The sequence below is a fragment of the Alosa alosa genome, chromosome 2 (assembly GCF_017589495.1).
Source record: "Alosa alosa isolate M-15738 ecotype Scorff River chromosome 2, AALO_Geno_1.1, whole genome shotgun sequence".
In the NCBI taxonomy this organism is placed as follows: Eukaryota; Metazoa; Chordata; class Actinopteri; order Clupeiformes; family Clupeidae; genus Alosa; species Alosa alosa.
The window spans coordinates 17614815-17628646 of NC_063190.1; the positions used below are offsets into that span (position 1 = coordinate 17614815).

The 13832-nt window shown below is 44.6% G+C and overlaps 1 protein-coding gene across 5 annotated transcripts in view; it reads left to right on the forward strand.

Moving 5' to 3' along the window:
• The first annotated feature begins 224 nt into the window (after positions 1-224).
• The window catches only part of arhgef9a (Cdc42 guanine nucleotide exchange factor (GEF) 9a), a 27333-nt gene continuing 13725 nt past the window's right edge, over positions 225-13832 (forward strand). Inside the window, exons 1-3 of one of the 5 annotated variants that reach the window (XM_048270487.1) lie at positions 225-893; positions 7668-7847; positions 8359-8448. In XM_048270487.1, the coding sequence (XP_048126444.1) occupies positions 867-893; positions 7668-7847; positions 8359-8448 (297 nt within the window). In that variant the 5' untranslated portion in view covers positions 225-866. The remainder of the gene's footprint in view (positions 894-7667; positions 7848-8358; positions 8449-13832) is intronic. The other 4 variants (XM_048270479.1, XM_048270494.1, XM_048270513.1 and 1 more) reach the window with 4 other exon arrangements.

Sequence of the window (13832 nt, forward strand, 5' to 3'; positions counted from 1 at the left end):
TGGCATGACCATGCTGCACCCCTGTGCAGTGCATGTAGTATAGAGCTCTTATAAGAGCCCTCAAAAACTTACACTACATGCACTGCATGCATGCATACACATACCCAAGCCACACACGCACAATTACACACACCTCCATTTGTGATTGACGGTTAGTTTCTCTCACTGTATGGCTGGGTTTTTACTGCACGCTCTAAGCGCCGCCCCGACTCCAGCTCCGTGTGCTACGCGAGGAAGGATGCAGTTGCAGCCTCCCACGTTACCGTGATAACCGTTCATGACCGGACCCATACTCTACATATATCATAGTTTTCGAAAGGGTCGGTGAGTCAGGAGTGCTGTGATCCGTGGGGGTCGAAAGGAGTGATTTTTAACGGTACAGACTCTGATGATGATGAAGATGATGACGGTGAGGATGATCCTGCTTCCGTAAGCGCCTTTAAATCATGGTCTCGGCTAACATAAGTGGGAGTCGGAAGAGGAGGTGTTGATGATATGCGTTTTATGTCGTTTTTTCCCTCTTAATGATGGTGGATGCATGGACTATCCCCCTGCGCCGATAGGGCTCCGGCTGACCGCAACCTGCCTGCCGAACACTCCGCCAGTATCACTGCCTCTTCGTGCTGTACCGTGACCTTGGATGTACAAAAGGGGTGTTTTGTTTACCGTGTCTCCCGTGGACAAGGCTTTGCCACTTGCGAACATTACTATAATGTTCTTCTTGGTTCCGCGTTAATGGATGTTCTCTTGCGCCACAGTTCGCCCGCCTGCGCGCTGACAGTCACACGGCTATAGCACTATGGAAACGGGAGAACGAGAGCGAGGGCGCGTACACAGTGACAGAGGGGGATACCCAGTGATCCAACATGGCCCCAGAGATGTTAATGACGTTGGTATATTTTGTATAACCCTAAACATTGTTTCTGTCATGTCATTTTTCTATTAGTGGTGTCTGTTATGAAAAAAGACTATCTTTGTTTGGGGGGTGGGAGTAGTATTTAATAACCTCATTGGTATGTTAGCTAACCTGAAGCATCCTAGCCCTGTGCGTTAAGGCCGAGTATACTGGTGTCCATCGGGACCCGGGATCGCTTGTCGTGCTCGATAAGTATTGCTCCAGTTTTAAAATATTCAGGTTCTCTCCAGATAAATTCTGAAATGTTAGCGCCTCGTTTGCATGGCATCCTAGAAAATTAGGGGACAGACTTTGCGCTCTCATGGTGGTCTTGGAATGTGTTCTAGTTCCACATGAGGCGTTCTTACTAAAAATAGTAGCCTACAGGAAAACAGCCATTACAGATAAAATGCTATGAGATATGCAGTGAAAGCTGCCTTTATGTTGAGCACTGTTCCCACCTCTTTGCATCTCCTAGAAGGCCTGAAGGTATTCACAAGCACCTGTTTTGTGGAACAACCCTTAGTAGCACCATAAGCTCAAATATTTTATTGAACAGATGGCACGCATTGGATACACATGGTCTACCTCAACAAAATGTTTTTTGAAGCGGTTTTGCTTAGACTGAGACTAGAGGTTGATCTGTGCCAATGAAAACCAATGAAACCTATGAACATAAAGTTGCCAAGAGTTGCCAAAGTTGAGGACCTCATTTTTAGTAAAAGTGTGTAAGGTTTTAGTCAAAAGTAAGGTTTGTACTCATATAGCCTAATGATCTTGTGACAGTCATTTTTGCATCCTGCTCCTAACATTTGTATCCGCCTGTAATCGTCCTCCAATCTATGAGTGTAACTCTATCCATGTCAGAGGTGGTGGCAATGAAAATGTTCTGTCATGCCTTATATATAAGGTAATCTTATGGTAGTAAAAGGGGAGTACATTTCCCATGGTTACCCCTTTAGACCACAATAAGGTTGGTTATCACTTTTGACCATAAGGTTGGCTGCATACTCATTATAAAGCCTTGGCTCTTGACTTAACCTGCACGACGAGTCTTCTGCGATGAACAATAAGACAGAGAGAGAATGCACAGACATCTGGCAGCAAAATGATAACGGATGTGTGCCACTGTCATTATTACAACTATACTCTCTCTGAGAAGGGTTATACCATTTAGTGATGAAGAACTGACATGGTTAGATAGTAAGGCTACAGTTTTTCTCCTTGACCAGTATTTTTTTATGAACTGTTAACAAAGATGCTGTTTGGTGAACTTGTAGAACACATTGCATTATGCTGACATTCTCTTGTACAATTTTTTTACATGTGATATATGTTTTTTATTTCTCTTTTTAAGCCACTCATAATTCCATTATGCATGGGAATGTTAAATAATGAGATATATCTGCAGAGTGAATGGTGCACTTTGGCCGACATCCTTCATGAGGCAGGTACTTCACTGAGCTGTGGCAACACCAACACGGTGGGGTACTGAATCATGACTTTATTTTAATAATTTATTTGTTTAATAACATGACTAAATGCACTCGCAGATGTGCATCAAATAACTAAAACATGCTCAAAACAATGCAGTGTTTAAATTGATGGTTTAAGACAAATTTGCTATTTATGGTTTATACTGTGTTACTATGACAACTGAGAATCTACCTAATTGTGTTGCCTTGAATGCTAAGACTGGTCAGTAGAGTCTTGGGTGAATGGAGGGGTTCACCTTTGCAGATCCGTCAAACCATTTCACTCTGATAGTGTCTCGCTTGCCATTATGTTACACATTATAATAGATTACTGGATAGATTATTATGTTATATACCTGTCCTAAATGTCATGAATTGTGAATGATATGAATGGTTTTATTTGTGTGTGTGTGTGGTTTTGTGTGGTTTTGAGTGTGTGTTTGTGTGTATTTGTGTGTGTGTATGTGTGTGTGTGTGTGTGTGTGTGTGTGTGTGAGAGAGAGAGAGAGAGAATGAGAATGTGAGTGCATGTGTGTGTGGTTGTGCCTGTGCACACATACATTCTTGCACAGCAAGGGAGCTCATGTGTCTTCGAGGGAGCGTTGCCTGGCGAGCCAGTTAGCTCTGATGACGAGCTCTGGTTCTCTGGGAATACTCAAAGTGCTCTGACACATGAGGCAGCAGCAGCATACGTCTGTACTGTACCCAGCGCGGGCGACACAGTGCGGCACAGCACAGCGCCCGCTCCTCTCTGCCCAGCTGAGTGCCAGGGAGCCTTCCCACCCTGAAACAGGAGCGTGCCCAACCTCCCCTTATGCAGAGCAGGGGCTGTGTGTTCACATGGAGAGACACGTGGGCCTAAAAATATACCGCCTGTGTTCAAGAGAGGCCAGGAAATGGAGTGAGAAGCGTCAAATTTAGCAACATCTGTTCTGAGAGAGAGAGAAAGAGAGAGGGAGGGATGGAGAGAGGGAGGGAAGGAAGAGGGAAGAGTGTATGTGTGTTAATCAGTCATTACTGTTTCTCACAGAAGTCTTTTACTCACTCCGACAAGGTGCACGCTCACATATACACTAATGCCCAATGCATCAGTTGTGTGTGTGTGTGTGTGTATGTGGCGGGGGGGGGGGGGGGGGGAGCAATGATGCTCTTGAGGATCCTCTCAGAGCATCATGATATCGTCCTTTTCAGCATCCGCGCCCAGCGTTGTGTGTTTTCTGTATGTCTGACATCTGAGGCACACGCACCACATGTGCCCCCCCCCCCCGCTCCGCGCTGTCCCCCCGCTCCGTGCTGCGCTTGGAGACGTTCACGATGCTCACTGGGTGGGTGGTTGTGTAACCGTTGTAGCCAGTCAGGTGTATTAAAAGTTAGGAGACTCTGTGTTTCAGGGGCATGGGGTGTGTGTGTGTGTGGGGGGGGTGTGTGTGTCTGTGTTTTCCCTAAGTGGCCTGAGCACTCACTCCTGCCTCCTCCTTATACTCCCAAGGGAGAAGGCAGTGCACAGAGCACACTCAAACACTCCGTTTTCAGACTCAGAAGTGGTGTTTGTGTGTGTGTGTGTGTGTGCCTGTATATATTTATATAATTCCATTATTACTGAGAGCATTTGCGTATGTGTGTGTGTGTGTGAGTGCATCACAGATAGATTACAAGCACATCAAAGGCAACTCTCTTTCTTTTTTTCCCTCCAAATGAATGTGTAATGCCTGCGGGTAAGGTTTGATTTCACAGCGCATTGATTTCGGTTCCAGTCGTTTTCACATTCTCCCCGACCCATAATCTCAGAGTTGTAGCCCACCAGTTTAATCTGCAGGGCATATAGATGGCAATGCAAAATGACAGGTTTTTAGAATGCTGTAGATTTTGTGTTATTAACATGCATGCCCTCTGCGTATAATTTGTTCATTTTTTATTTGCTGTTCACTGACCTGAGCGTAAATATACATTTTCAAGCACAAAGTTGGTCAGAGATAAAGAGTGTTGATGTTAAGCTTGGGGGCGAGTAAGCATTGGATGGGCTAATACTGCTTCTACACAATGCTGACCTGGGGCATTGCTAGGTACATTTGAAATACTTTTATGGCATGATAGTGCAAAAAAGCTCTTCAGGGTCATTGCGTTTGTGTTGGATGCTAAGAAAGTGTTAGGTTTAAAGCTGGTTATATGAACTAAGCCACAAGCAGTGTGTTTCTCTGAGCATTATGAAGTATGTGCGAGCGAGTCCTTGCTGGTTAGATATATGAAATTTGTAGACGGAGCATAAAGCCAAAATGGGTAATAAGAACCTTTGGCAAATTCACAAGGGAGAGCCCATTAAGGCTTTATGAAAAAACCCTTAAATGTGTTTTATAGAACTAGAGGCCAGTGTGAACAGAACTCTTGGAAAAGGCTATTACACCCAGACCCGGTGTATAGTATATTTCTGTATTGCACACAGTATGCGGTATATGTCTCTATTTATTTTGAGATCATAAACACAACCCACATATATGTTTCAATAATATAGACGGGATGATGCAACGAATAGCCCATCTCAGTGTGTGTGTGTGTGTGTTTCTGTGCAGCTTGTCGCTGTAATGGACACTGGACGCGCTTAAGTCTCTGCGCTCTTCCTTAAGTACGCTCAGCAGTCCCTTACGAGAGCTCGCTCGAGCTTTGTTGTGCATTCTGCATGGTTAGATGCACACATCTACGAAGGGACAAGCAGTGATTACTCCATCTAAACTAATTATGGTCAATGGGATGTTGATACTGTAGGACACAAGGGGAGCAGGCATAGATGATTCAATCATCTTCGCCACAGCTTTGCTATATTTATACTGTACATTAACTGTGACATCGCACTCCCTCTGTAAGCAGTAGTTCAGATGAAGGGGGAAATATTAGGCCTGAAATGTTCTCCTTGATGCAGTTTTTAGTATGTTTAAAGGTTTAAAGGTTTTAGTATGTTTATAAACATCCTAATTTGTTTAATTGAAGATGAGTTGAGAGTAATGAAATTGTAATGAAATGTTTTGTTATATTTTAATTGGATGTTGTATTTTAGAAATAGGCATCCATGGATGGATGGATAGATGTGCATGTATTTTGTAACTTTAGTTGTAAAACTTCTTGCTGTATAATTCTATGCTGTGGATGCAGGCCTATAAAAAGCCTGTGAATCTACCCGTGGCATTTATGATACTGGATATCATAACTTCTAGGATATAATTTAACACAGATGATAAATAGTTCACACCTCTGTATGATTTTGAGCTGTCAGTTCTGCTTGGATGGTGAACACTTTAGGATACTTTACTGGTATATCTACTTTCCGTGGCTCTCTATAGATAACTCTGGTATGATGTTTCCAGTCTGGAGAGAATTTCAGCTCTTGTGTGGCAGAGCAGTGTGGCGCTGTCTGGCTTATGTAACCCCCTGGTATTTACACCAGGGAGAAGCACATTATATACAGCAAATCAATCACAGACACATGATAAGGCCAATTAAAAACTGCATTTCCCACAAGCCTTGTGTGATCAGGTGAGGAGAGAGTAGACGGGCTTGCAGGAGGAGACTCACGTAAACTCTGTCACACTCAAGCCTGTCAAAGCACTTCACAGGGAACAAGCTGACAGTACCTGAGAAAGATGTTGCCACTTGTCTCATCTCACCCAGGACTTCTGAGAGTTTATTTATATGTTAAACACCTCAAGAGTTCTGCTCTCATTGTTTGGCTTTGAAAAAAAAAAACAAGAAAAAAAAATCATTTCTTTATTTAGATACTTCTTTGAGACTACGAGGCTATTTTTGGTTGCGGCTGTCATGGCATTGTCAAAACAAGATGTGTGCTAAAACAACATTAAGTAGGGTAGACTATCCTGGGCATATGGTCATTTAACACTTGACTTGTTACTTCGCTGCGGACAACATGTATGTGGAAGTGAAACCTGACATGGGCCCTTTACATAACTATGACAGCTTGAATAAGATGACTAACACACAGATACGCGTGCAGCTGTGCAAGCCAGCTGGTGAACACTAATGATGACGCACAAGTTGCTCTCAAAATGTTGCATGACACTTTTATAGACGTCGGTCATGCAACATCATCAGCTGAAATTTTTGCTACACAGTCATGATGTGTGGTTCAGAAATGTAGCTATTTAAAAAAAAAATGAAGTGAAAAGGCTTGCAATACTGATGCAAATTTTACACATTTCTGTTGTCTGTATGAAGTCATTCTACTGAAGGCATGCTTTCATTATCCAGTACTGGATGACTAGAGACTTTATTCACATGTTTGTCCCCCACTGGACGGTGGGAGGAAACTGGGGAAAACCCTGTTGTGATATTTCTGTACTATGTGAGTCCTGCCTGTTCCACAGCTCCGAGTCGAGCTCCCAGCTTCTGTTCCCACTGTGGCGTTGGCACAGGCGGAGAGCTGTTTTGGCTTCTTTCTGGAGACTGTAGAGTAGAGGGATTTTCAGCCGGAGGAGCTGCCAACGCTTCTCAGGCACTGATCCGCCCTGGCGTATGGTGGCTCCTGTGGTGGCCAACAAGCATTTTGCAGTTGAAATATGGGTGTCAAAGTATGAGTGTTGCTGTGCATTATTTCTGGGTGAGAAATGTAGATATAATCTTGTGGGTTTTTTATTGTTGTTGTGATGGACCATGTGGATGTTTCTCCATTCATTGTATAGTGATTTACTTGCCAAATGACCCTTCCCTTCCCACACCTATCTGTTTTCATATCACAACTCTCTCCTCTCGGCTGGGCGGCTCCTCCTGTTCTCTCCTCCTCACACCTCTCCCTCCTCATATTCACTCCTTTCTTTCCCCTTTACCTTTTATTCCCATTCTCTCCTTTCTTCTTCTCTCCTCTTGTCTCCCCTCCACCTTTCTCCTCTGCACTCCTCTCTTTTTCTCTCCTCTCACACTTTCTTCTCATTTCCTTCCATTTTCTCTCATCTCCTTCTCTCATTTATTCTCATTTCTCCTCTTATTTCCAATTGTCTAAACTTCAATCTTATCCACCTTTCTCCTCTCCTCTACACCCTTCTCCTCTCCTCTCCACTCGTCTCCTCTCCCCTACACCCTTCTCCTCTCCTCTCCTCTCCTCTCCTCTCCCCTACACCCTTCTCCTCTCCTCTCTTCTCCTCTCCTCTCCTCTCCTCTCCTCTCCCCTACACCCTTCTCCTCTCCTCTCCTCCTCTCCTCTCCTCTCCTCTCCTCTGCTCTCCCCTACACCCTTCTCCTCTCCTCTACACCCCTCTCCTCTCCTCTACACACTTCTCCTCTCCTCTGCCTTACAGCTGATCAGTGGTGGATCCATCGTCAGTGCCGAGGCAGTATGGGATCACGTGACCATGGCTGACCGGGAGTTGGCCTTCAAGGCAGGCGACGTCATCAAAGTGCTGGACGCGTCCAATAAGGACTGGTGGTGGGGCCAGATAGACAACGACGAGGGCTGGTTCCCGGCCAGCTTTGTCAGGGTGAGTGAGCCAGCCACAGAGCGACCAGTGGCGACGGCCTGTCGCCTCGCACTGACACCTCATGCTGTCTCTCTCTCTCTCTCTCTCTCTCTCTCTCTCTCTCTCTCTCTCTCTCTCTCTCTGTCTCTCTCACACATGCGCCTGAGACACGCTCACTGTCTGCCATGGGACATCTCCTCCTTAGATAGATGAGACACAGGGGACGGAAGGGGAGGGTCGCAGTGTACAGCACAGTTAACTGGAAGATGATTTGTAAATCACTTATTGTTTTTTTCTATCTTAGATCTTTAATTTAAGTTTTAGCACTTGATTGAACAATCTAATATTCATTTTACTCAGTGTAAAAGCCTTTTTTTTTCTTGAGCGTGTTCAGCACTTGAAAAATCTCAAATCTGAATGGCAGGGAAGGGCAGACAGATGTCTTCTATAATAAGTATGGAACTTGATGGAGGGGATGGTGGCAGATTGTGAGCCACTTGTCTCCAACTGTTCTTCTTGTTCCCTCTCTAAGGTGGAGACCCATTCTCCTCAGTCCCAAACCAAACAGCTTTTTTATATCAACCCGATCGCAGCTCCACGTCTCTCAAACACATCTCCCAAGGTGCGTCAGAGCCACCGGAGCTCACATCCTGCCCTCTTACCCCCACCACCACCCCACCCCACCCTGCCCTCTTACCCCCCCACTCCACACTCCCGTCGTGGGCCCGGTCCCACACTCTGCATCCTGTTGCTTCCGACATCCCATCCAGCTCCGCTCCGCTCTGCCTCACCTCTGCTTGTGTGCCATCATGCCAACACATCACCATGTCCAGTTTTATCACGCCCGCCCAGCCCCCCGGGCACCTGTGCAGGGACCACTGCGTGGCAAGAGACGTTAGGAGACGTTTCAGTTTTAGCTCATAGGTTTATTTGGTTTTCATTTTTGTGTGTGTGTGTGTGTGTGTGTGTGTGTGTGTGTGTGTGTGTGTGTGTGTGTGTGTGTGGAAGGAGAAGCTAGTGCAGGTTAGCGCTGTCACAGGGTGGGGGTAAGGGAGGAAGGGCTATTGATCTGGAGTTCAATTATCCATCCTGCAGAGGGGAACGAGGGAGAAGGAGGGAGAACGGAGGAAAGAGGAAGAAGAGTGAGGATCGCTGGATGAGTTTGTCTGTGTGTGTGTGTGTGTGTGTGTGTGTGTGTGTGTGTGTGTGTGTGTGTGTACATGTGTATGTGTGTGTATGTGTGTGTGTGAGAGAGTGTGTGTGTGTGTGTGTGTGTGTGTGTGTGTTTGCATATGAATGTGAGTGTGAGAGTATGTGTGTGTGAGAGAGAGAGAGAGAGAGAGAGAGAGTGTGTGTGTGTGTGCACGCACGTGCGTGTGTATGTGTGTGGGTGTGCGCGGTTGTATGTGTGTGGGTGCGCGTGCATGCGTGCGTGTGTGTGGTTTGTTGCTCAAAGAGACTGAAGGGCATCAGGCTAATGGAGACATCTCCGGGCGTGTTCTCTTCCCCTCTGACCTGTCAATCAGGGGCCTTGGGGCCTGTCAGTTAGTCGATTGGGCCCCTCGGCCCAGGCCTCGCAGGGCTCGTATATTGGCACGAGACAGGTGGCCGTGTGCTGAACCCAATCCTATTGATCTGTTGAGGAAGAGACCCCTTACCCAGAATGCCTTTGAACGTATTGCTAAACAGTAAGCAGTTCACACATAGAAACTGCTGTTCAGGTTCCTATAATGGTATAGAGCCGAGATCTTAAGTGACTTGAATAGAATCGGCAGAATATTTACATTTTTCATCACGGCAGTTTGTTTTCCTTCTCTGTTGTCATTGCTCACTCGATTATCTTTCTCGTGCTTTTGTTTGAGTAAGAAGCCATTTACTCTAAAAATACGTTTTTATATAGAATTGTGGGGGATTATTATGTACTACTACTGGCTGTTGTATGTTTTCCAACCCTTAACGCAGTATCACAAACTGAGCATGCTCCACCAGGGAGATATACTATACTGGACTACATAATGACCAAAAAGGAGGGGGGGGGGAGTGTTTTTTGGGAGAGAAATGCTTGTTAATGGCACTTTTATGTAACATAGAATAGGGCACTATTTCAGGTACGATCCATTTAGGATTCCTAAGTGCATTCTTGGATACCCTCTGGCCTTCAGTCACTGAATTTCTCATACAAGTATTTTTGCGAAGTGGACAGACACAACCATGGGTGCACGCACGCACGCACACACACACACACACACACACACACACACACACACACACACACACACACACACACATACACACATGCACAAAGGCGCACACACACACACAAACACACACAAACACACAGACATGCACACACACACACACACACACACACGCGCACATTTATCTGCACAGCCATATGCTGCCTCACATGCAGTCTCTCATATTTAAACCCACATTCACTCTTGAATGCTTGCCTGCACACACCTGAAAAAGCAAGAATGGAGAGAACTCCACTCCTGTAGTCGGCAGGGGTAAATGCAACATGCATTACATTACAATGCTCACACTGCAGTAAAATCTAGCTCAGTAAAGTCTAGCTCTTAGTTAACACATAGAAATGCAATGTTCGAGTCCGGCAGGAATGATCTAATAATGCACATAAGTATCTAACTAGCTGTAGATAAAAAAAAAATCTTTATTTATTTACTTCATTTAATGTATTTATTTTCTTTATTTACTACAGTGACTGCATATTCCTCTTCTTGACTTAATGGACAGTACTGGTCATTCATTACATATAAGCGTTGCCCATCATGATGTACGGTCTCCCCACGGCAATGCTGTTCCTCCACTGGATGTGGTCTCTCGAGGAATAGTTCACGCCCGTTTGCTTATGCGCAATCAGAGCTTGGCCAGAAACGTGTCCATGGACGTGGGAATGCACACGGTAGTGTTATCTAGACACGGGGCGATCCGTGAGGCTCTGTGTATTTTTAAACAATGCTGTGTGCGGATCTGCTCACCAAGTTGACTCATCTGGCTCATAATGAGGTGTCACTTTTTATTAGAGAGACTGAAAAGAGGAAACAGATTGCTCCAGGAGCAGAGGAATGTTTTGCAGCACTGCATGGAGAAAAGGAGAGATAGATAGATAGATAGAGAGAGAGAGAGAGAGAGAGAGGGAGAGAGAGAGAGAGAGAGAGAGAGAGGGAGAGAGATACAGAGACCAAGAGGAAAAAAAGAAAAACAAATATAGAAATAAAGACAGTATAAAAGATACGTACCTCTGCGTACCTCAACATAAAGACTCGTAGTCTGCCAGATAGATGGCTTGTCCGTAGTGAGCATCTGTTAGTCTGACTGGAATTTAGAGTTAGTTACCTCGTCTTATCAGAGCCGGGGGGCTCTATCAGCAAAATTAGTTCTGTTTGAAGAGAATGGGATGTGACAGTTGTTTTCGCTCTCTGAGTTGCCTTCCAGCAAGCGATGCACAAATGCCTTTGAGTTTCTTGCCTCTCTGCTGCATGGTTGAAATAAAGGTAGAAGATTATAATTAGATAAGCAAGCTTCAGAAAAAAAGGGACATTGTATATGTTTTCTTCTCTCCTTTTATCATAAAATAGCTTGCCTTAGGGGCGGTTTATTCGGCTGTGTCAGGTCCTCATTTGTTAGATCTAGAGAGGTAGGCCTGTTACCTGTTTTCAGTGAGGGAGGCTTTTCCATACAAAGCCAGCATACACTCCAGTATTACAAAGCAATGCACACAATGTAAAATAGCAGGAATACTAATACTCAAGCCATCTCAGAGTCAGCATCCGAATATGAATATTTCAAGCCATGAGGGAAACACAGCCATATGTCAAGATTTCACTTGGGCTAGGCAGCGTACATTGTGTGTAGCCTAACACGTGGTGTGGTTAAAGAGGGAGAAAGAACACTCTAATGTGCCTGTGTGAGAGTTTGTGTGTGCTTGCGTGCATTACTGTAAGATACAGCTCTTAATAGTAATAAGCATTATATGGCTCAGTGGCTTTTTCACTTCAGAGGGGTTGTTGTTGTAATAGTGAGCCTAAATAAGAGACAGAGGAAATGAAATATGAAGGTGGTGAAATGAAGTGAAATAAGATGAAATAACTAGCTAACATGTCTGCCTCTGTCCTCTCTTCCACACATGCAGAGCTTTGCCACTGTTTTAGGTGATCAGCCTCATAGTACTGTTCTGTGTCTTTCACTCTGTGTGTGTGTGTGTGTGTGTGTGTGTGTGTGTGTGTGTGTGTGTGTGTGTGTGTGTGTGTGTGTGTGTGTGTGTATGTCTTTTAGAGAGAGAAAGAGAGAGAGAGAGAGAATCTGTGTGTGTGAGTTTGTATGTAAGCGATGGAATTTGTGTGTGTGTGTGTGTGTGTGTGTGTGTGTGTGTGTGTGTGTGTGTGTGTGTGTGGCTGTGTTCGCTCAGCTTCAGCTCATGTGGTGCTGATATTGGTGGATTTGTTCTGATTTCACGCTTGGTCCTGTGGCTGGTGTGTTGACTCAGAACTGCCCGCGTTGTTTTTCTGCCTCAGAACCTCTCGGCTTCATCGCCCCAACACACCACTGCAGCTGCCCCACCACACCAAACATGCACAAAACACGCACACACACACGCACACACACATACTAGCAGCACTCATACTGCTAACAGCTAACAGCCATCCCTCACACGCACACGCATACTTAAAGCACTCACATGACTAACTGCGAACAACTCTCCCCATTCAGAAGTGCAGCACAGAAAACTGACTGCTTTTATTTTGTTGGAGACTGGAGATTGTAGGATAACTGATATTGAAGGAAAAGGAGCATAATACTACATTTCTTGGAGCACTCCAAAATGTATTTTAGAATCCTTACAACAAATCTACATTACAAATTAACAAAATGGAAACAGCAGAGAAGACAGAAACTGATATTTATCTCCTCCATAGTTTTGAATACACTGAAGAGTAAGTAGTTGGATGTTGCATCAGATAGATTCTATAGAGCAGTATTTCCCTTTTTTTTTTCTGGGGACACACTTTTTAAAAATTACAGACCATCACGACACAATTTCACTTCAGAACTTACATGCAACCACCAATATTGCCCATATTGCACGATTTTTTAGGCCACAGGTTCTCAAACTTGTCTATGCTGGACCCCTCTAGGTGGTTAGATAATAGTGCCTACTAGGCCTGGCCCACTACCACTACTATTATAGGGTTTGGTCACAGCAAATCACTCAAGTCGTTATATTGTAGCCTGTTTGTGGAGGTTTCTTTATTTCGATTTCGTTAGTTGATTCCGCATTTTCCTCTGGAGTTAAACGTGTGCTTGTTTATGATAAGGCTGTGTATTGGTGTTGTGATAGGCTATGTGTAAGAATGTGAAATGAATAAATATCAGAACAAGAGGCTTTTGCGCAATAGCCAAAAGATGAACGATAATGCGCCTTTAGGCTACTGTTGCCTAGTGGAGTTCGCGAGATGGAAAACGAGAGGAAAAGCATTCAAAATGTCCATTTAAATTGCAGCCAATCTAATGCACTGTTGTGCGTTTTAAATCCGAAATAAGAAAGGAATATGAGGAGGCTGCTATTAACTTTAAAGAGTGCATCTACAATCGAAACTATCTGCAGCCAATGACGCAAATTTAATAGCCTTATGTCCGGTCTATGGATGTTTGCTTTAGTTATTAACAGCACGGTCTTTGCGATTTAAAATTATACATTGTAGATTTTAATCGGCCAAGAGCTGGTGTCCGTTTTTGTTTGTGCAAATATAGGCTGATTCATGTCCCCTGCGTTTTGCAACTGCGAGGTCCATGACAGGCGCCCCACAGAAATAGGCTACTGTTTCATTTTGCGAGTGAGATCCACGCTCTGGCGTCCCCTCTGCGACGTGTTCGCCCCCCAGTTTTAGAGCTATTCTAAATTCAAAAATGCACAGAGGGAGTTATGACAAAACCGTGACTGTGGTAGTTAACGAACTAGATACTAATAGAAAGCTGTTAGCT